Source organism: Lampetra fluviatilis, chromosome 23 (genome assembly GCF_964198595.1).
Source record: "Lampetra fluviatilis chromosome 23, kcLamFluv1.1, whole genome shotgun sequence".
Classification (NCBI taxonomy): domain Eukaryota; kingdom Metazoa; phylum Chordata; class Hyperoartia; order Petromyzontiformes; family Petromyzontidae; genus Lampetra; species Lampetra fluviatilis.
Genome location: NC_136297.1, coordinates 10186891 through 10208178, shown reverse-complemented (window position 1 = coordinate 10208178; position 21288 = coordinate 10186891). Strand labels below are relative to the sequence as shown.

General features: G+C 51.9%; 2 protein-coding genes across 7 annotated transcripts; one reads left to right on the top strand and one right to left on the bottom strand.

The window, feature by feature from the left end:
- The first annotated feature begins 165 nt into the window (after window positions 1-165).
- Window positions 166-6193, top strand: WHR1 (winged helix repair factor 1). Of its 2 annotated transcripts, none has more exons than XM_078867161.1 (7): window positions 166-346; window positions 1317-1448; window positions 2764-2909; window positions 3354-3589; window positions 4167-4264; window positions 4598-4745; window positions 5095-6193. In XM_078867161.1, exons 2-7 carry the CDS (start codon window positions 1328-1330, stop codon window positions 5138-5140), a joined length of 795 nt encoding a protein of 264 aa, XP_078723287.1. In that variant the 5' UTR covers window positions 166-346; window positions 1317-1327; the 3' UTR covers window positions 5141-6193. The 2 variants fall into 2 exon arrangements, with proteins under 2 accessions (XP_078723287.1, XP_078723288.1); XM_078867162.1 differs by lacking the exon at window positions 166-346 and adding an exon at window positions 368-448.
- XRCC6 (X-ray repair cross complementing 6) lies at window positions 6174-18619 on the bottom strand. 5 transcript variants are annotated; one of them, XM_078867157.1, is made up of 14 exons: window positions 18528-18619; window positions 17193-17317; window positions 16287-16402; window positions 15744-15859; window positions 14817-14952; window positions 14189-14443; window positions 13320-13509; window positions 12397-12583; window positions 11208-11376; window positions 10149-10310; window positions 8983-9115; window positions 8233-8333; window positions 7363-7479; window positions 6174-6519 (listed from the first exon to the last, which is right to left on the bottom strand). In XM_078867157.1, the coding sequence occupies exons 3-14, from the start codon at window positions 16366-16368 to the stop codon at window positions 6311-6313; spliced, it is 1857 nt and encodes a 618-aa protein (XP_078723283.1). In that variant the 5' UTR covers window positions 16369-16402; window positions 17193-17317; window positions 18528-18619; the 3' UTR covers window positions 6174-6310. The 5 variants fall into 5 exon arrangements, with proteins under 5 accessions (XP_078723283.1, XP_078723284.1, XP_078723285.1 ...); XM_078867158.1 differs by having other exon boundaries at window positions 17201-17317; XM_078867159.1 differs by having other exon boundaries at window positions 16287-16399; window positions 17201-17317.
- Window positions 18620-21288: the final 2669 nt, after the last annotated feature.

The following is a 21288-nucleotide window of genomic DNA, read 5'->3' as shown; positions in this document are numbered from 1 at the left end:
GTATTAATTAATTTTATTACCACTCGGTGAAAATAAATTGAACAAATTCACACAAGCACTCGATAAATTGACTTTTAAATAAAAAAAAATGACCTTTAAAATAAAAATGTTTTCTCTCGTCGCCGTGGTTACCTTGCGTCACGTGGCAGGAAGTGGCGCGAGAGGCGGAAGTGGTTGACGCGTGGCCGAGTGGCGGACGAGGCGACGTCTCGCCTCGTCTCCTCCTCCTCGCTCGCTCGCCCCCTTTCTTCCTCCTCCTCCTCCTCCTCCTCATTAAGCCCAAACTAGAGTCGACAAACTCCCGTCACGCGCAGCCGAGCCACTGACTAACAACGCCGCCACCGCGGTGAGCCTCGCGGCGCCTGTGGAGTGCGGGGAGGAGGCCTTGAGTGGTGCACGCGGGTGGCCCGGGCCAAAGTTGCGTTTTGGCTGCAGTTTGACGGTCAACGTAAGCTGGTCTGGCGGCACCCACCGGCCGATTTAATGAGCTTGATCGACGTTATTAACTTAAATGTGTGCCGGGGAACGCGTTGCTGCCCTCACTCGGTTCAACTTCGCTGCGTTCATCGCTGCGCGTGACACAAAATCCTGTAGCGCGCCGGAGATTCGGGGTCGGAGCTGATTTACGGTATAGTGGGGTTTATAAGACCCATTCGAAACGTAAGACGCACTCCAAACTTGTTGCCGGCTTTAATAAAGATTTGCATAATCTTGTCACGTACACCTATCCGATTATAAGACGCACCCCCCCCCCCCCCCAAAACCATTTGATTTAAAATAAGGGAGGGGAAATCGCCAATTTTTTTTTTAAGTTCGCGGTGATTAGTTTGGACGCATCATTTAGTACCGTCCTGCAGCAGTCATCATCGCAGGGTGGCGGTAAGCGTTGTTGAAGTGTGGAATTAAAAGCATTGTTTAGATCTTATTAGGACGATGCAGTTCAGCGATGGATGATGGGACGATAATATTCGTGGGGGAGGGGATTGAGGTCGGGCTACCGAAGACTGAACCCCAGAGGTCGACTACAAAGGGGAAAATCTCGGGTGGCGATGATGACGATGTAGAGACTAACAGCGGCCCATGACAATCGCTTGTTCGTCCGTGCCACAGCTTCAAGATTGCGTAGAACCAAAGGCGATGTGTGTGTGTGTGGTGGTGGTTGGTTGGTTGGCGGTGACGTCACAGTAAATAGTGATGACCCTCACGTTGGTCTCGGAACAATGGCGACTCTGCCGTAAGTGCAACGTTCGCCACGAGGCTGAGTTGTTGTTGGTGTGACCGCTGTCACGAACGTGCGTGTTTGCGGTTGGAGGCAGGCGGCGATCCCATGAGCCGCAAGCGGACCACGCTGCCGGACGCCTTCCGCGCTAAGAGGTCGCGCCCGGCGGTCGAGAGTAGCGGGGACGCTGAGCTGTGGGGAGCCGACGGCGCGGACCTTCCCATCGATGGTACGTACGTACTCGTGTCTACAGGATGTTGAAACTGCTTTCGCGCACCGTACGTATCCAACCGTGCTAATCGGAGGTGCCGGGGCAGGGGGAAGAGAGAAATAGCGCTGCAATCGGCAGGGTAGGACGATTCCTACCCCTAAACACATTCTCTAACCGCAGCCCCTTTCCCTCTTCTTGAAGCCTATCACTGGCTCACCGACCTCGAGGTGATCAAGTAAACGTTACCGATCAATTTCCCACGATATGAAAGAAAACAGAAAAGTCCTATTTACATTCCAAACGACCAAACCATATTTGTACCCTTGGGGAAATGTTTGACCATATTTTACCACGCTCGTCAGAGTGGGGTTACGTTTGGGGATGCGGGGACCGGTTTACGACTTGCACTGACCATCCTGGTGAAGTATGGTCAAAAACAACTCAAATGACTGACACAGCATGGGAAGACCTCGATTCAACAGTGGACTGTCAAAGGGCTGCAAGTTAAATTTATCTCTTAACTTCGCACGATCACAAATACAATGCTGAACAGTGCAGGCTGGTGAAAAGTGGGTCCAGGACTGGTCCAGGTATCACCGCTGGTATTCGCATGTTTGGGATTCAAACTCACATCGGCAGGTTCTTTGCGCAGTGTACTAACCAATCTGCCACTGCTTTCCACCCCAGTTTCTTTTTCTGGTCAATAATAATTATGGGTTAATCTTTTCACGCGAGTCAATTGTCACAATATTTTTTTTTATTCAGCAAAAACACCGCTAAGTTTTACCACCTCGTGTGGTTACTGTATCAACGAGTGAAATAAGATGCACCGGGCCCACGGACTGTCTCCACTTTCCTGCTTCCATAATTGGCGCCGCCGCTTTTAGTCGGAGGCGTCTTCCAACGGACATGGACAGCTGTTGCTGATACAAGAGGCAGCGCGCGATTGTCAGTGGATTGATTCACTCGAGACCTCTGTTGGTGATCAGTTCGCCTTGCGGATGACTTGTAGCTCTGCGACCATCGCTAATGGCAATGCTTTCGATATGCTGGCTGGCTCATTTGCTAAGCATTTAGCAATTCACTCTGCTCGATTCTGATGAAGTGTCACGGTTTGGGATCACGAGTTAAAATTCTTTCCCGCCTCGTGCATTCCGTGGGCCAAAAGGAGACATGTGGATACGATTTAGGTAAATCGTTAATACTTCTTCCACGAACAATTAAGCAACATAATTAAAAGTCACGTGCACTCATTCGAGAGAAAATAACAAGAAAGCCAAAACATTTACATAACCGCCCAACTGTGGTGGCCTCGCTGTGGTGCCGCCGACAGAGGTGCCAAACGACACCGAGGCTGCGCTGCGCTACCTGGCCGATCTGTTCCCGCGCAAGCTGTTCGAGGACCGGCTGCCACCCATCGTGCTCCAGCACCAGCTCTACAGTGTGCTGAGCGACCGCACGGCCGCCGACCGCCAGCTGGTGAGACAGACTTCCACTGTGGGAGAATGTGTGACTGTGCTTCACCACGCTCGTCAGTGTAGGGTTGGTGAAAGTCTCTGACATGGGGAATGCACCCCCTGATATGGAAAGGAGGTTGTTCAGCGACACAAAAATACACAATGTGCACCGTTTGCAAAAGGTACACCGTCTTTTTGTTTGTTCGGCTAAGAGGCTGTCCTGTGAAATGCACGTTTCCCACGAAGCTGGTTTAGTGATTGACGGGAGCTCGGACTCTAAATGTACATTTCACAAGCACTCGGACACGACCATTGTGGGCTCACCGAGTCGCTCGGCCAGACCGACATTCACTTGATAAAACAGCAAAAGCAGGACCCACACGTATCCATCCCTCTCTCCCCCCACCCCCTCATCCTTCATCTCCCCCAATCTCTTCCTCACGCCACTCCACTCCCTCCCTGACAGAACGAGCTGCGCGAGCGCGGGAAGGTTTGCGTGTTTGCGCTGGGCGTGGGCGAGCAGACGTCGGCCGTCGTTTTCCGCGCCGACTTCGAGGAGCGCGTGCGAGCGGCGGCACGAGGACGCCCGTGGGAGGTGGTGGTGGTGCGCTTCCTGGACGAGGTGGTGGGCGCCGCGCAAGGCCCCGCCGTGTCCCGCGCTCGCCTGCTTCACGACCTCTCCTTCCGCGATGCCGACATCACGTGAGCGGTCGTTTTGTCCATTGCGGAATTAAGTGACGAGAGTTTTCGTCAGTTAAAGGTTTTTATTTTTTTTTGGTCAACGGTGACTACGAGCGGACGAATATCATGTGAAGCATGATGACCGGACTATCCAACAAAGTGTGATTATTAGAGGATATGAACTTGTCTGAATGAAGACGCAGACTAAAATAATTTAGTAAACTTATTAGACATTAGCATGCCGAGGATGCCCAAAAATGTTAATTGGCTATGTATGTATATCAACAAGGTTAACGGAGTTCACCAATTGGCTGTTCTATTTATTGGGGGGGGGGGGTGTGGAGGGTTACTGCCCCTTCTACATTAAATAACAGCGAATTACTTCAGTCAATTGGACTAAGAGAATTACTAAATAAATCAAAACTGAGACTGGACAAAAAATTCCACAGGTTGTCATCAGCCGATTAAATGAACCCTACATCAACAAAGTGCAGACGATCCGCTGCTCACGAACACAAAGGGGGGTGGTGGGATGCCAGGATTCCTATGACCCCCCCCACTCAGTACTTCACCGTGCCCGTCCCTTTCTCCCCTGCAGGCGGCTCGTGAATGCCGGGCTGCTCACGGTGCGAGATGTGGGCAGCTGGTGGCTTTCCATCCCTGGCCTCGGCAAGTTCATCAAACATCTCACCAGAGGTCAGCACTGGCTCCGCTCGCAAGCCACACGACCCACAACAGCGAAGTCAAGCACAGCCGCTAGGCCAGCTACATCAGCCACAACAGCTGTATGGGCTGTATCAGCTTTACCAGCCACAGTGGCGACAACGGTTACATCAGCCACAGCAGCTGCATTGGCCACAGCAGCTGCATCAGCCACACTGCTTTTTGTGTTTAGTTTGTCTTTCACCGCACCTCCGATTAGCACGGTTGGCTACGTACAGTGCGACAAAAGTTCAACATACATACAGCCACAGAAAGCTACAGCAGCCACAGCCCCGTGTCACTCTGTGCGGTATGGGCGGTGGGCAGGCCGCAAGGCGGTGCTGGCTGCAATCCGCAAGTCACGCTGCGGTGAGCTGCTGCAAGCGGACCTGGAGGCGCGCACCATGCGCACGGCCGGGCAGCTCGGCCTCCCCTACCTCGTGCACGACGCCGTGGGTGCGCAGGCCGTCAAGCGGTCAGTGAGCACCACCATTGACGGTGATCCCTGCCCCATGAACGCTACCCCTTGCCCCCGGCGAGTGACCACTGCACTCCAATATTGTTAAATGCACTGGTTCAACCTGTCAAACACTGGTAGTAGTTTTGTTTTTTCTCTAACCCTTAACCGTGCGACCCCTAACCCGACCACGAACGCTAAACCCTAGCCCCATCCATTCTCCACGTGCATAATTACACTGCCCATCGGCTACAGCAGCCACACAGGTGATGCTACCTGCAGACTTTACCGTACAATTAAAGGCACGACGCGTATGAAACACGATTTAAGAGAGGGAATTTGCTACTGGTTCCTGTGGCGCGCGCAGGATTGAGACGACGACAGGAGCTCTGCTGCGCGTGGAGAACGAGTGAGGCCGCTGGCGCGTTCCGACACGGTGACCGTCGTCTCGTCGCTCTGCTACAGCTTGGCTCGTGGGAGATGTCGGGGAAAATTCTACGCTTGATTTTGCACAATAACCGCAGAGCCAAGTCGAGAGGAGCACTTAAAACATTCGCGATGTCGGGAATCCTCAAAGGAGCTCCACTGGGTTGGCCGGTGCACAGCTTTTTGCGTCTTGGGCTGTGACGCAGCTACCGCCAGAGGCGACACCACGCAACGAGCGTCGTCTGCTTGGGTCTTGGCGCTAACAGTGCAGCGCCGTTATTTTTTTGCCACTTACTCGTGCGCGAGTGAAGCCAAACGGACAGGGAATGAGACACGTGTCTCTCCGGAAAGCACTTTAATGGAGGTGACGGGTCACAATGGCTCCGGGCAATAAAACGTTTGGACGCAACGCAAATGTCCCGAGTCAGGTGCGATTGTTGCGGGCCGCCAAACGAACGGACGCACGATCGCGACGCGCAAAACGCCTGCAGTCGTTTTACCATCACAACACGGGAATGAGGCTGAACATGTTTATTTTTTTAAGTAGAAATGCAAAAATTTAATGACGGACACAGGGACTGGACATGCTGCACAGAACCCCAACCAGGGGGTAACAAGAGTTCCGACCGAGTGTAACTGGATGGGAAAAAAAGGCTAAACCACATTCAGTGAAAAATGAATGTTTGTAGAAATGTTTATCGTCCGTGCACTAATTTGGCAAACACTGGAAATTTAAACAACACGTTTGTTTACCCAAGTGTTCAACAAAGACAACACAAACTACACACGAGTTAACCGCTATCCGAGAAACCTATCCCATCTCAAACGCCCTCCAACATTATCCCTTCAACTCCGGTCCCCAACCACCAACACAAATCCCAAACCCCCAACACGACCCCTTAACTCCAATCATTGACACGAATCCCTAACCCCCAACACAACCCCTTAACGCCCAATCCCTAACCCCTAACACTACCCCCCTTAACTCCGAATCCCTAACCCCCAACACGACCCCTTAACGCCGAATCCCTAACCCCCAACACTACCCCCCTTAACTCCGAATCCCTAACCCCAAGCGCCAAGTGCACAGGTTACACGATGCCCACCTCGCCTTGTCACCGATCCGCGACGGGACAACCCCACGTGTCACCGTGAGCTTAGATCGGCTCGGTCTTGCTGAAGTAGTTGGTGATGGAGTCGATGAGGTCCTGCTTCTTGCTGCCCGGGTGGCGCAGCTGGAAGCGCTTGCAGATGTCCCGCAGGGTTGCCACGGTGTGGCGCACCAGCGAGCCGTCCAGCACCATCGCCCGCACGTCCTCGTTGCTCAGCACCAGCTCCACCTTGGGCTTATCCGTTTTTCTCACCGCTGGTACAAATTGTATACAAATTTAAATTAGCAGAGGTCATTTGGCACCGAGGGGTGGTTGGCGAGTCAGCACGAGCCCATCGGTTCAAATCAATCCGTACGCTCGCGACGCGGGCGTCGAATCGCGTACGTGAGAAATTTTGATGGGTTTATCCAAATTACATGCTAATGGTGCATTTGGGCTAATGGGGTGAACAAGACTGAACACATAAGAACAAAACAAAAAATAATAAATTCTTTAATTGCGACTCAACATTTGAGGGGGTGGGGCGACTCATCACATGCCTAAGTGGTGTCATTTGACGCCTGCATCACCGATTTATGTAGCAGGCTGCCTTTTGCCGAGGAGTCAAATCGGCAACACGCGGATGAAAATCATCATCACCGTCGTCGTCACTCTCCATGTCCAGGCTTCAACCAAATCGCTTGACAGACAACGTCTCATCTCCATGTTTTCTGTCTTGCCATTCTCTCTGCCTCTGTCCCTCTCCGGGTCCTTTCCTCCCTGTCCCATCGCCTCCATGAGACTGTCGCTCCACAATAAACCTCGCTCAATCGATCGAGTTTTTCACTCGTCCGGCCGCAGACAGCTCTCGTAGGCCGCATACGTGTTGGACCAGGCTGCGTCACGTGCACAGGAAACGTGGGTCGATGCCACGAAGCCTTTGCAACTCGGATATCGTTTACGCTGGGATTTCTTTCGTCTCGGGCTCTCTGCGCATTTATCCCAAGTGATGGAGGATTCCTGACTAGAAACCCAGGACCAGGCTAAACGGGGTGCTGGAAGGCAGCAGGGGGGCAGGGGAGGAGAGAGGTGGGAGGGGGGCGGTTGGCCGGCCTCACCTGACTTGCGCTTGACGCCGCTGGGCTGTCCCGCTTCGTAGCCCGGGGGAAACACGAGCTCCTTGAACTCGCTGATGAGGGTGCCGGCTCGCTCCTCGATTCGCTCCACGGGGGGCCCTGTGGCGCACACACAGACGCATGCACACACAGACGCATGCACACACAGACGAATGCACACACAGACGCATGCAAACACAGACGCATGCACACACAGACGCATGCACACACAGACGCATGCACACACAGACGAATGCACACACAGACGAATGTACACGCAGATGCATGCACACGCAGACGCATGCACACACAGGACCACATACAGACACGAAGAATACAGGAAAAATGGTCAGATGCACAAATATGCAGGCACAGGTGCACGCGCTCACATGGATGCGTGCACAGATGCGCACGCACAAGCAGGTGCACTCACACACAGATGCACGCACAAGCACACAGACAAGACATGGGGGCAGAAAGCACAGATACACAGCCGCGCAAACGCACACACGCAGACGGTTGGTTTAGTGGGAAAGCTGGTGAATGGGTGATGGATGAACAAGATATCCGGTGAATGGTTGAGCGGGCAAATGAGTAAACGGGCAAATAAGTAAACGGGTGAGTGGTTGAGTGTGTGAGCAAGTTGACGGGTGAGCAGCTAGGCGGGTGATTGGTTGAGCAAGTGAATAGGTAAGCAAATGAGTGGGTAGGTAAGTGGGAGAGTGAGCGGGTGGGTGGACGAGCGAGCGAAAGAGTGAGCCGGTAAGCGGGTGACCATGCAAGTGGGTGAGCTTGCAAGCGAGTGAGAAGATAAGTGGGTGAGTGGTTGAGCAAGGAAATTTAATGAGTGAGCGAGCGAGTGGGTGCCCGCACGTGTGTAGTCCACTATGGCCTCTGGCATCTCCAGGTCGAGCGCCATCGCCTCCAGGTTGCGGTAGTGCTGCTGCACTGAGGGGTTCTCAAAGCTCTCGCTCCTGCCGCCGTGGGGGAAACACAGACAAAAATATAGATGGGGCAGCGCTTCTCGGAGGAGAGGGGACACCAGGTACGTGACAAACGGCCAAGGAAACACTACATAACGATTCTGGAGGAACGGAGTTCAGAATAGGGATCTAAGAGTTAGCTATGATGCACGTTTTAACCGTTTCAACTTATCGCATTCGTAGAATTTGGTAAAGTGGTCTAGACATTCTCCACACAAAGAAACATACATATAGAACGGTCGCTTATTATATGGCCCATGAATAATTAATCTTTACTTTTTACACGCTGAATCAGATGCACGGGCTATTTTATGAGTTCAATTCTAATTAAATTGCTACGCTCACAACACTTACAGACCAATGGTGACGCAAATGTCACCTTTGGACCCTCTGCCCATTCAGGACCAGGGCCCAAGACCTTCCTTTTTTCCTCTGCTTATGACGGACTGCCTCTTCCTCTTTCTACAAAATAAAAAAAATGCACTACCGTTTTCCGTGCAGCGTCTTTGAGATACACTTGCATTTAAAACGCTAACAAAATCCACATCGTCTTGCGCGGTGTCGCAAATACACAAATAAACCCTCTGAGGGCAGCTGGGTATGGATTCGACTCACCCCCTGCCCCCGTGACCCGCCTCACCTGTACGTGAACTTGAGCCTCTCCACGATGGCCTTCATCTTGTCCACCTGCTCGCGACTGGCCCAGCCAACGCCCTCCAGCTTCGGCACATTGCGCACGTCGTCGGCGAACGGCAGGAACAGAATGTGGAAGCCTGCGCTCGGCATCGTGCGCGCCAGCGGGGGGGGGTAGGGGCACCGCGGTGGTGAGATGTTTACTCCTTCGCCTGGTATGCAGGGCATCGTGGGTTCCATCCCGACCCTGCTGTATATTTTGGAGTTTGCGTGTCTCTCTCCCTGTGGCCGTGAGGATTTTTCTCCGGGTCCTCTGGTTTTTCCTTCCATATTTAGAATCAACATGTGTTTAGAGTATTTGGCTGCTATCAATTTGATAAGCCACTTCATTGAGCTACCATTTGTGGTCAGGTCACTTCTTAAAAAGAACGGTATAGCTCAGTGGGGTTTACCTGGTAAAATAAAAAAAATTTGATTTTAGTAGTTTTAATATTAAATCGGGGTTGCTGAGCACACGCCCAAAGCCCCCAACTGGCCGTCAACAAAAATAATTATATTCTGCCTTTTAAATATTTTTCTGACTTTCTGGATATTGTGCTGAAGATGCTTTGTAAAGTTCCAAGCGAAAGATCGTGTCTAATTGCTGAATTGGGTTGTGGGAATTGTTATTCAAATTATCAGTGAGCTGAACCAAAAATAGTTTGCACGTCAAATCGCTATTACAAGTGACAATTTCATTAGTTTGGCTTGGTCAGGTGTGGGGGGGTGGGAGTTTACAACAGATATGGCCAAATCAATACGTGACCTAACCCGACAATAATTTAAGAATCAACGCTACTAAAGTTGAAATAGGTGCAGACAATCGGGTGAAAGTCGAGCGCGGTGGTTATTTAACAATATGACGATTTATAAACGTAAACATTATTTTCGATCACATTTGCCGAGTACAGGTCCACAGACCTAAAATGCCAAGCGCTGCTAGCAGCAGCAGCAGCACAACAGAGGGTGTACTCGATAAGAAGTTACTCAATTTCTTGACGTGAACAAGGTTACATGAACAGAACAAACAAGACAACACAATAAGGAACTCCTGAATTGAATGGCGCCGAACGCAGCTGCTGCAGGAGCGGCTGTCGCGATCACACGAGCGCGACGGCGAGCGGCGGCTCTCACCGGGTGGCGTGACCTGAGCGCCGTTTTCCTCCTTCACCTCGTCCTGTGGCAGCAGCCCCACCAAGCGCGGCTGCGCATTGCGGCGCGGCGTGTAGTGGCACAGCGCCCACACGCCGCGCTTCAGGCACTGTGTGAGCAGCGCCGTGAACAGACGCGCGCTCCCTACACAAAGAAGACAAAGATCCCCCCCCCCCGTGTAGCCTTTAGCAGATTTTTGGGGCAAGAGTGCTGTTGGCGAGCACACGAGGAAGGGGGCGGGTGGCCAACACCACGCGCCGACCGCCTTTGTCTCCCCAGTGGCGACGTTTACACATCGCACCAGGTACTCATTTGAGGCCGAGACAACCTAGGGCAGGAGGCCCAGGACCGGTTCAGATAATCGTCACTGGTGTTGGCCATGAGCGGGAATTGAATTCGGGTTGTTGGGATACCAGCGCAGCGCGCTGACCGCTACATTACCCCTCCCCACCTGCCACCACACAACACACACGCACGTGCGTCCGCACACACCCACGCCGAGTGCACATGCGTACACAATCATACACCCACACCTCAACTCGCACACTTATACGTGTACACACAACAAGCTGCCATTCGCAACTAAGTGACGGTGATGTCACCACAGCACTTGTGGCAGGCACAAGCACACACGGCCAAAAGAAAGATTTCCCTGTAAAGCCTTTCACAGACTAAGGGCAAGTTCTGTTAGCGAGTGCCTATTAAGGCCAGCGCAGCAAACAAGGGGGAGGGTTGTCAGTACCATGCCCAGCTGCCTTTAACTGATGTTTTACACACCGCAAAAAAGTACTAATGTGAGGTTCAGTCTACCTAGGAGCCCAGGAGTAGTTCAGATATTTGTCACTGATGTTAGCCGTGAGTGGGAATCAAACTCCGGTCACATGGTTCGTGAAGCAGTGCGCAAATCAGTACACTACTGCTCCCAAAACAAGCACGCACGCACACAAGCACCAATGCACATGAACATGTACACACACAAACACAATCCTGGAAAATGTCCTCCTCCCGTGTATCCCGGCCGTCAGGGTTAGGGTTGGACACCTGTGAAGAGGCTCTCTTCGGGGTAGATGTACTGCGTGGGACGCAGGTGGTGATGCTTCTTGAGATACTCCATGGGCTTGAAGCCAACGAGCACCAGCCCCGGATCAAAGAACTTCTTAACCTCCTGGACCTCCTCGTTCTCCAGCACGATCTGTCTGTAGCCGTACACCTGATGTTGCACCGCACAAAAACAAAATATCCCCCTTGTAGCCCTAACAGCCTGCTGCGGGGGCGAGTGCTGCTAGCGAGCGGCTACGAGCCCGATATGGTACACAAAGGAGGTTTTGGTGGCCAGCACCACCCCCGGCCGCCTTTGTCTCCCCGAGTGGTGATGTTTACTCCTTTATCAAGTTCAAGTTCATTTATCAGGTAAGCCCTGTGACCCATTCGGCTCTTGAATCGGGTACAACCGCAACAAACAAAAAACAAAAACATGAACAAAAAACATCTTAAAGTGAATATGTGACTAAGTGCAAACAGAAAATCCAAGAAAAGACAGCAAAATATTGCAGAAAAAGCACCGTACACCAGTGGCGGCTCCTGCAAAATCTCTCAGGGGGGGGCAAATGTCTGGATGATTTATAAGGATAAGGTCCACCCATGCAAAGGATAAATTAACAGCTTAAGCATGTAAAGGCAACTTCACTTCTTTAATATTAATGAAAAATAAAGTGACTCTTACAATACATCTTGTTTGTTTCTATACTCACTATTAATACAATCCACTCAAGTTTCTTTTATTAAAGATTCCACTTGGTGGCGCAAATAATATTGTTGGATGAAACGTGCTTACGTATGATGACGTAAGCACGTTAGTGCGAGCCCTCCCGGAAGCCATAGAGAATGCATTGCAGCGCCCCCGTTCGAAAAAAAACATCTTTGAATGTAAGTCTATGGGACCACTCGGGGCGATTCTCAGCCGAAGTGAAATCGCCCAAAAAGAGGCGGTACTCCACAGAACGTGACATGATGCTGATTGGACTATATCCAGAGGCACAGTGACGGTTAGCGTGACTCTGTGGTTGAATGACATTGGTGGTGCGTCGCCCAATCGCCCTAATGAAGAAACCGCCCCTGCCGTACACCAACGCTGTGAACATCATCACGGGATCTTTAACCTCCGACGTGAAGAGACGGCGCGGTGGTTTACGGTTAATACGACCTACCTTCGCCACGCCTGCCCTCTCACCTGTGACTTCTTGGTGTCACTGGGCAGCAGCAGGCGGCCCGTCTTGGCGTGGAAGGTTTGCTTCTTGGCCTTGACGGGCTCGTTAGTCTCGCGGTATAGCTTTACGGGGAAGGACTTGTGGGCAGTGCGCGTGAGCGTGTACACGGCGACGCCCAGGCTCAAGCCCTCGCCCAGCTTCAGCGGCAGCCTGGTTCACGCACGCGTGAACAAGAAGGAGGACAGACGTAGCTGAAACAAACTGTTGGGGCAAGTGCTGGAATGGCACACGAAGGGGTGGGTGGCCAGTAACACGCCCGGCCGACCTGTCTCCCTCGTGTTGAAGTTTGCACATCGCACCGGGTACTCGTTTGAGGTTGAGTCGACCTAAGGGAGGCCCAGGGCAAGTTCAGCGATAGTCATCACTGGTGTTCGCCGTGAGCGGAAATCATATTGAGGGTCGCTGGGTTCCAAGCGCAGCGCCCTACCACTACAAACACAAAGACCTCCATATAGCCTTGAACAGACTGCTGGGGCAAGTGCTGTTAGCGAGCAGCAACCATGAAGACCAATACGGCACACGAGGAGGTGTGTGGCCAGCACCATGCCTGGTCGCCTTTGTGTCAATATTTACACATCACACTAGGTTTTGAGGCTGAGTCGACCTAGGGGAGGCCCACTTCAGATAATTGTCACCGATGGTGGCCGTGAGCAGGAATCGAACTGGGGTCACTGGGTTCACAGCGCAGCGAACTAACCGCTGCACCACCGCTCCCCACTACACTACCACTCCCCATTCGTGCGTACACACGTATGTACGTAGAACGTATTTAGCACCGTACGTAGCCAACCGTGCTCGTCGGAGGTGCGGGGGGAGGGACAACGAAACGAAACACGAAATAGAATAGCAATCACACACGCTCATCCCCTGGCGCATGGGAACCCACCGAGCCATCGCCCTCTTCGGATAATCCTTGGTGCGCACCACCTGCAGGAGCTCGCCAAGTCGGCACGCCGGGTCGCGCGACGCTCCGGGGTCCCCGCCCCCCCCCTCCTCCTCGCTGACGATGTCGCGGTAGAAGGCGTCCATGCGAAACCCGCCGGCTTTGCCCAGCGGCAGCACCTCCAACGTCACGCCTGGCCACGATCGCGGGGCGCAAAAACGTCAGCGCCGCACGGCGCGGGAGGGCTCGGGGCAAACGCGACCTCACGCCACCCCCCGCAACGACTCGCGATGTGACTCCTGAGGCTTGTGTGTGAATAATGGAGAGCGGCAACGGTGACCCGCGTGTGTTATAATTGATCCCCATCCGTCCGTGTATCAATGAACTGTCACGATTCAAAGTTACGGATCAATGATGTTTTTTCGTCTCGGTTGTACTTTGTCTTCGGTTTGTGCTTTTGTGTCTCCATTTCTTCCGTGTCGTTCACTCTAAAACTAAACTATAAAACTATAGATATTTTTGTATTACCAGATAAAGCCCACTGAGCTGCATAGCTCTTTTTCAGATGTGACCTGGCCACAAATGATAGCTCAACAAAGTGGCTTATCACGTGGGAATTTATAGCAGCCAAATACTCTAAATGCATGTTTCTAAATGTGGAGGGAAAAACTGGAGGACCCGGAGAAAAATCCACACGACCACGGGGAGAACATGCAAACTCCAAATATACAGGCATCAGGGTTTGGATTGAACCCACCATCTCCTGCATACCAGGCGAGATAATTACCATCTCGCCACGCTCGAACAACGAGCGTAGTGGAAAAACATGCCTAATCGATTAATCGGCACGTCCACGGTGGCAGTCGACTCACCGATGCCGCGCAGGTCAGCGGCCTTGGTGCGCGCCAGCTTGGCTCGCTCCGCATTGTCGGCATGCGGCTCGTCCTGGTTCGTGAGCAGCAACACACGCCGGTGGCTCAGCCGGTCCTTGGAGGCGCTGAAGAGCTGTGAGCAGGTGAAGAATGCGTCGCGCAGCGAGAAGTCGGTCGAGTGACCAAGCAGCGACTCCACCTTGGACCGCACGTCGCAGCTCGTCAGCCGGGCCAGCTCCTGGATGCGGCTTGCGCCTAGCACGCACAAACACAAAGATAAAGATCCCCCGGAAATAGCATTTTCAGGATGTTAGGGCAAGTGCTGTTAAAGAGCACCTATTAAAATCAGAATCTTTGTATAGACTGGAGGAATCCGATGAGATATGAAGCTCTTTTTCACAGGTGTCCAGTATGGGCGGGTCGGCACGGCACACGAGGGGGTGGGTGACCAGCACCACGCCCGACCGCCTTGGTCTCCCCAGCGCTGATATTTACACAATGAACACGCAGCACAAACCCTGAAAGCACATCAAAGAGATACGCAGCAACAACCGCGAAAATCGACGTATTAGTGATCAAAGTGCCGACGACGACTGTGACGATGGCGGGTGCAGCTCCAGCAGCTCACCGGGAATGTCGAGGCTGTGGTAAACGTACACGTGCTTGAACAGCTCGTTGGTGTGCTTCTCTGTGCCGAAGAACACGAGCCCCAGGAGGTCACGCTCCCTGCTGATCACCCTGGAGAGGTACACGCTGTGCACGCACTGCGCGGTGGGGCCAGGGAGTCAAGGGGGATCGAGTTAACGTGAAGTTGTTACGGGCAGGCAGGGACCCTGATGCGGTGGCGTTGAACTGCTTTGGCAATGTGCAAGTTTCGAATATAAATTTCTTCGCCTCGTTAACATCATTCCGATATCACAATTGCAACAACGGACAATAGGGGCAACAAAAACATTGATGAAAAATGCCCCTTTATAATGATCTATATTTTTCGGATGTCCAAGATAACTTTAAACCAGGCATGGGAGAACCGTTGGCCCGCGGCCGGATATGGAAAGCGTGCCACCTGGTTTAATTGAACCAATCATTCTGCCGCTGCTGCTGCGTTTGTAGCGGTGCGCAACCAACAACAAAACTCAACATTCGACAATTATACCGTGGCCTAAATAGGGGACGTTTTGGGCAATTGCCCTTGTTCAGCTCGGCCATGGCACCTGCAAAAGACAGAAAAACTAAGCAATTTTTATTTTACTAGGTAAGGCCCACTGAGCTCTATAGCTCTGTTTCAGAAGCAACCTGGCCAAAAATGATAGCTCAACGAAGTGGCTTATCACGTGGAAATGTATAGCAGCCAAATACTCTAAACGCACATTGTTTCTAAATGTGGAGGGAAAAACCGGAGGACACGGAGAAAAATCCACACGACCACAGGGAGAGAGAAAACATGCAAACTCCAAATATACCGCAGGCATCAGGGTCAGGATCAAACCCGTGACCTCCTGTATACCAGGCGAGGGAGTTAACATCTCGCCACCGTGGCACCAGATCCGCTCACCTTGATGCTCATCTCAAAGGGGCTGTGCTCGGAGTCCTCCTCCTTGATGAACATCGCCTCTGACGCGTCCACCAGGAACACGAGGCTGTCTCGGCTGACCGAGGGGCCCCCATTACCTGCACCGACCCAAGATAAAAAGACACAAAAAAAGTTGCAGTCTTGCAATTGCTTAAACTATTTGTATTTTACCAGGTAAGGCCCACTGAGCGAAATCAGAAATCACCTGGCCACAATGATAGTCCATTTAAGTGGCTTATCGTGTGGAAATGTATAGCAGCCAATTACTCAAAACGCATGTTTCTAAATGTGGAGGGAAAAACTGGAGGACTTGGAGAAAAATCCACGCGACTACGGGGAGAAACATGAAAACTCAAAATATACAGTTGTCAGGAGTCGGCATCGAACCCACGACCTCTTACATACCAGGGCGAGGAAGCCGCACTACAGAGGCCCTTCTAGAGGGTATTTGGCCTACTCTTCCATGCTGGCCAGACATCTTGGAAGAGGTGAAAGAAGCCACACTTTACACAAAAAATTACGCACCCTGCCCCTCCGCCGCCTCTTCTTCCTCCTCGTCCACATCCTTCTCCGCAAATTCCTTCCAATCGTGGGCAGGGAAGCTCATCTTGCTGGGAGTGTGCGGGCAGGCGGTTCAGCTGCTACAAACACAGACAGGCGTGTTCACGTCAGCCTGGGGGCGCACCACCCCCTAACCCAGGGGTCGACAAACCCACGGCTCAGGAGCCGCATGCGGCTCTGTAAGGACCTCTTCGTAACGTTGTTTATTGAGGACCGCCATCTCGTATTCATCGCGTGCATTGCGGCTCTTGAAATATTGAGGTTTTTGTGTTTTTCTTTTACCGAATTCGAAAAAAAATTCCGTTCTAGTTGCCGCCCCATGACCTTAACCCATTCGCTCTGTCCACGGGCATGCATCACACCACGCCCCACCATCACGACTACGGAACACTAGCTCAACCAGTATATATACAAATACTGTTTCTTGGAATTTCTCTCACTTGATACAGCTATCGTGCTGTGACGGTTCCACCTGAAGACGGAAGCTTGTGTTGCCTCCGAAACGTCGTGATTTTTATTTTATTTTACTTTCATAAATTTTAATTTTTACCTACGTGACTTTACCGAAAAAACCTAAGAATATGAATCCTTGCAGTCACGAAAGCTTCAAATCTAGAACTTTAGCTCAGCCCCACCACGTCTTTTGCAGCACTCCACCTGCATACACACCGTGTGCCCTGTCTTCATACTCGGCCATCACACATACACCAAAGATGAAGACAAACATCCCCCAGTAGAGCTGTCACAGACTGTTGGGGCAAGTGCTGTTAGCGAGCGCCTATGAAGGCCAGCATATATAACAACAACACCCGCCATTCGCCACTAAGTGGCGGTGACGTCACCACGACGCTTGTGCCAGGCCATGTGCACCTTGAGGCCACGTGAAGTGTCGAACGCCCGCTGGCAGGAGGTCACGGGGCAGACCCAGCAGGTGCCACGGGTCGACTGACTGAGATGACCGAGATGACTGGCTGATGCACCACCTGTGCCCCCAACTGTGCCATCGCGCACACACACACCACCATTACATACACACATATGACTATCACACTCAATGTACTGACATTATACCACCCCTAATAGCACACAAAACATAAAAAAACATTAAACACCCCCTCACCCAACACTCACCATCCAACTTCCTCGCTCTAAACTCACCCTCCACCCTCACCATCCCCACAGCCTGACTCAACTCCCACACTCACCACCACCACACCGCACTCGCGACACCACGACCTCACCCTCACACAACCACCCAACACCCTCACCACCGCACACCTCACCTCACAGCCTCACCACACTACGCTCGCCCTGACCACCGCACACCTCACCTCACACTCACCTCACTACGCTCGCCCTCATCACAATGCACACACCTCACACTCACCACACAACCTCACCAACCTACTATCGCCCTCACCACCATGCATACCCCTCACACTCACCACACAACCTCACCATCCTAAGCTCGCCCTCATCACAATGCACACACCTCACACTCACCACACAACCTCACCACCGTGCACACACCTCACACTCACCTAACCCCACAGCCTCACCACCCTAAGCTCGCCCTGACCACCATGCACACACCTCACACTCACCACACAACCTCACCAACGTGCACACACCTCACACTCACCTAACCCCACAGCCTCACCACCCTAAGCTCGCCCTCACCACCATGCACACACCTCACACTCACCACACAACCTCACCACCGTGCACACACCTCACCCCACAGCCTCACCACCCTAAGCTCGCCCTCACCACCATGCACACACCTCACACTCACCACACACTCCCCCCACAGCCTCACCACCTCTACGCTCACCCTCAACCAAACTTTCCCGCACCTCCGATTAGCACGGTTTGGCTACGTACGGTGCGAAAGAAGTTCAACATTCAATACACACCACAGCCTCACCACCATGCACACACCTCGCACACCACCCTACCTCACCACCTCACACACAGCTTCACCACCCTACCCTCACCACCCTACACACACCTCACTCACCACAGCCTCACCACCTCACCACTCCATCCTCACTCAACACGACAGCCCCCTGCCCTGCCCGCCCGCTCGCCTCTTCACGACGACTCCGCCACCGACCCTCGGTCGTTAAAACAGCCCGCTCGGTACAAGAACAAACAACGGCAGATGAACACCCGCCAAAACAACCACAAACCACAACCACAAACCGGATAATCGACAGCAAGACGCGAGGCGGCGACGGTCAAACAACGACGACGACGACACACGGAGCCTCCCGCCACTCGCTCGCCTTCGCCCCTCCCCCTTTCAAGCCCCTCCCCCTTTCAAGCCCCTCCCCCTTTCAAGCCCCTCCCCCTTTCAAGCCCCTCCCCCTTTCAAGCCCCTCCCCCTTTCAAGCCCCTCCCCCTTTCAAGCCCCTCCCCCTTTCAAACCACGCTCACTCAAGCCCCGCCCCTACTCAAGCCCCGCCCCCACTCAACCCCTACCTTATTACAGACCAATTCAGACCTTACTGGTCACCCCCGTGCATCTTATACATCTCAACGTTCGTCCTACAAAGTCCCATGACAAGGGAAGAAACACAAACAAATAGACACATTATTTAATTTGTTGCCCGTATTGAAACGGCTGTACGCCGTATGGACCTGGACACACAATCTAGATTTAAAGTTTTCGTGACTGCAGGAATCCATACTCTTTGGTTCTTACAAGAAAGTCACGTGGGTAGAAATAAAATAAAACAAATCGCATCACACGCGGTCGAAACGTCGTGATTTGTTTGCTTTCATTTCTAACTACGTGACTTTACTGAAAGAACAAAAGAGTGCTGGAAACTAAATTTCCCTGCACAAGAATACGGGGTAAACAGTGACATGTCCACTAGGTGGGGCTGTTGTGAGTGACCTCTGAGAAGACAGTGTTCTAATTAAGAAAAACCTCGTCATGTGATAATGGCCTTCCTGTGAAAGTGATGGAACTCCCTTATCTACCAACAAAGCACTCAAATGCTGTCCCCATGCACCTCCAAGTCCACACCACACAACCCCTTTGACACTGCCGAAGGCCGTGTGACCTGCTACATCTACACAGTGCAACCTCGCGTCGTGGCATTGTCTCATTTGGACATCGTCTCGTTATGTAGTTGCCTGTTCGGACCGAGATTCGTAAGTTCAACCGCCGCGCAATAGATGGTGGCGGTGGCATGATATCTGCAGAACGTGAAGAACCGGTGGCATCTACATCTGCAGAACGTGAAGAATCGGTGGCATCTACATCTGCAGAACGTGAAGAACCAGTGGCATCTACATCTGCAGAACGTGAAGAACCGGTGGCATCTACATCTGCAGAACGTGAAGAATCGGTGGCATCTACATCTGCAGAACGTGAAGAACCAGTGGCATCTACATCTGCAGAACGTGAAGAACCGGTGGCATCTACGTCTGCAGAACGTGAAGAACCAGTGGCATGTACGTCTGCAGAACGTGAAGAAACAGTGGCATCTACATCTGCAGAATGTGAAGAACCAGTGGAATCTACGTCTGCAGAACGTGAAGAACCAGTCACATTTACATCTGCAGAACGTGAAGAACCAGTGGCATCTACATCTGCAGAACGTGAAAAACCAGTGACATCTACATCTGCAGAACGTGAAGAATCAGTGGCATCTACATCTGCAGAACGTGAAGAACCAGTGACATCTACATCTGCAGAACGTGAAGAACCAGTGGCATCTACATCTGCAGAACGTGAAGAACCAGTGACATCTACATCTGCAGAACGTGAATAACCAGTGGCATCTATATCTGCAGAACGTGAAGAACCAGTGACATCTACATCTGCAGAACATGAAGAACCAGTGGCATCTACATCTGCAGAACGTGAAGAACCAGTGGCATCTACATCTACAGGAATTTAAAAGCCATTCCCTATGTTTCGTGTACATGCCGTACATCATGTTTGGAATCGGCAGGTGTAAAAGTTGGACTTACGAACAAATCGACTTATAAACAGATCTCTGGGACCTAACTCGTGTGTAAGTAGAGTCGTCCCTGTATGTTGTCATCACGTTGTACGTTCTTTTCGCCATCCGCTCAACAAGTGGACGTCACAGATCTCGCGATGTTACATATCAAGAGTGTAGGCAGATTTGTAGCAGCGTCACGGTAGAAATTTGAAAAATTGCTTAAATTGGAGACACCAGATAACAACATCACCCCTTGACTTGCAGACGATACCACGGTGGCGAGATGTCAAACTACCTCGCCTGGTATGCAGGAGGTCGTGGGTTCGATACCGACCTTGACGCCTGCTGCTGTATATTTGGAGTTTGCATGTCTCTCCCCCCGTGGATGTTTCTATGGGGTTTCCCTCGACATTAAGAAACGTGCATTTAGAGAATTTGGCTGCTATAAATTCCCACGCAATAAGCCACTTCGTTGAGTTATCATGTGGCCAGGTCGCTTTTGAACAAGAGTTACATAGCTCAGTGGGCCTTACCTGTCAAGATAACAAAATTAAGGGAAATATAGCAAATGGTGTGGATGTAAAGTTATTATAATTATATTAAATCATGTGTGCTTCACCCTGAAGAGGCTGCGTCTTCCTGGGAGGACTCATCGACACTTGCGAACTTGACACAGGTGGTGACAATTCTACGTCCTGGTGGAAAACAATCTCCCTGAATAAACGACCAACTACAAAATTGTCCAAACCAGCACACATTCTAAACGAACAGGCCTTTCGCTGTAAATTCATGATCAATCCTTGATCAACTCACTGCGGGATGGAGGCATCCCACCACAGTTGCTACCACCTTTCGCGATCTTTCAATGTAATAATCCACCCGGCACCTGTATACGGCCCAATTTCGTTGCTCCATCTCCTGTTGACGTCTGCTCGAACGTTTCATTTTTGGCCTCCACTCCCACTGTTCGTCTCGACCACTGGCCACCATCCCTTCTAGCGACG

Coding starts and splice junctions, on each gene's coding strand:
- WHR1 (XM_078867161.1), top strand. CDS start 1,328: ATGAGCCGCAAGCGGACCACGCTGCCGGACGCCTTCCGCGCTAAGAGG. Junction 1,449..2,763: donor CGCGGACCTTCCCATCGATG/GTACGTACGTAC, acceptor TGCCGCCGACAG/AGGTGCCAAACGACACCGAG. Junction 3,590..4,166: donor TTCCGCGATGCCGACATCAC/GTGAGCGGTCGT, acceptor TCTCCCCTGCAG/GCGGCTCGTGAATGCCGGGC.
- XRCC6 (XM_078867157.1), bottom strand. CDS start 16,368: ATGAGCTTCCCTGCCCACGATTGGAAGGAATTTGCGGAGAAGGATGTG. Junction 9,116..10,148: donor CGCTCAGGTCACGCCACCCG/GTGAGAGCCGCC, acceptor TGCCGAGCGCAG/GCTTCCACATTCTGTTCCTG. Junction 8,334..8,982: donor AGGCTCAAGTTCACGTACAG/GTGAGGCGGGTC, acceptor CCACGGCGGCAG/GAGCGAGAGCTTTGAGAACC.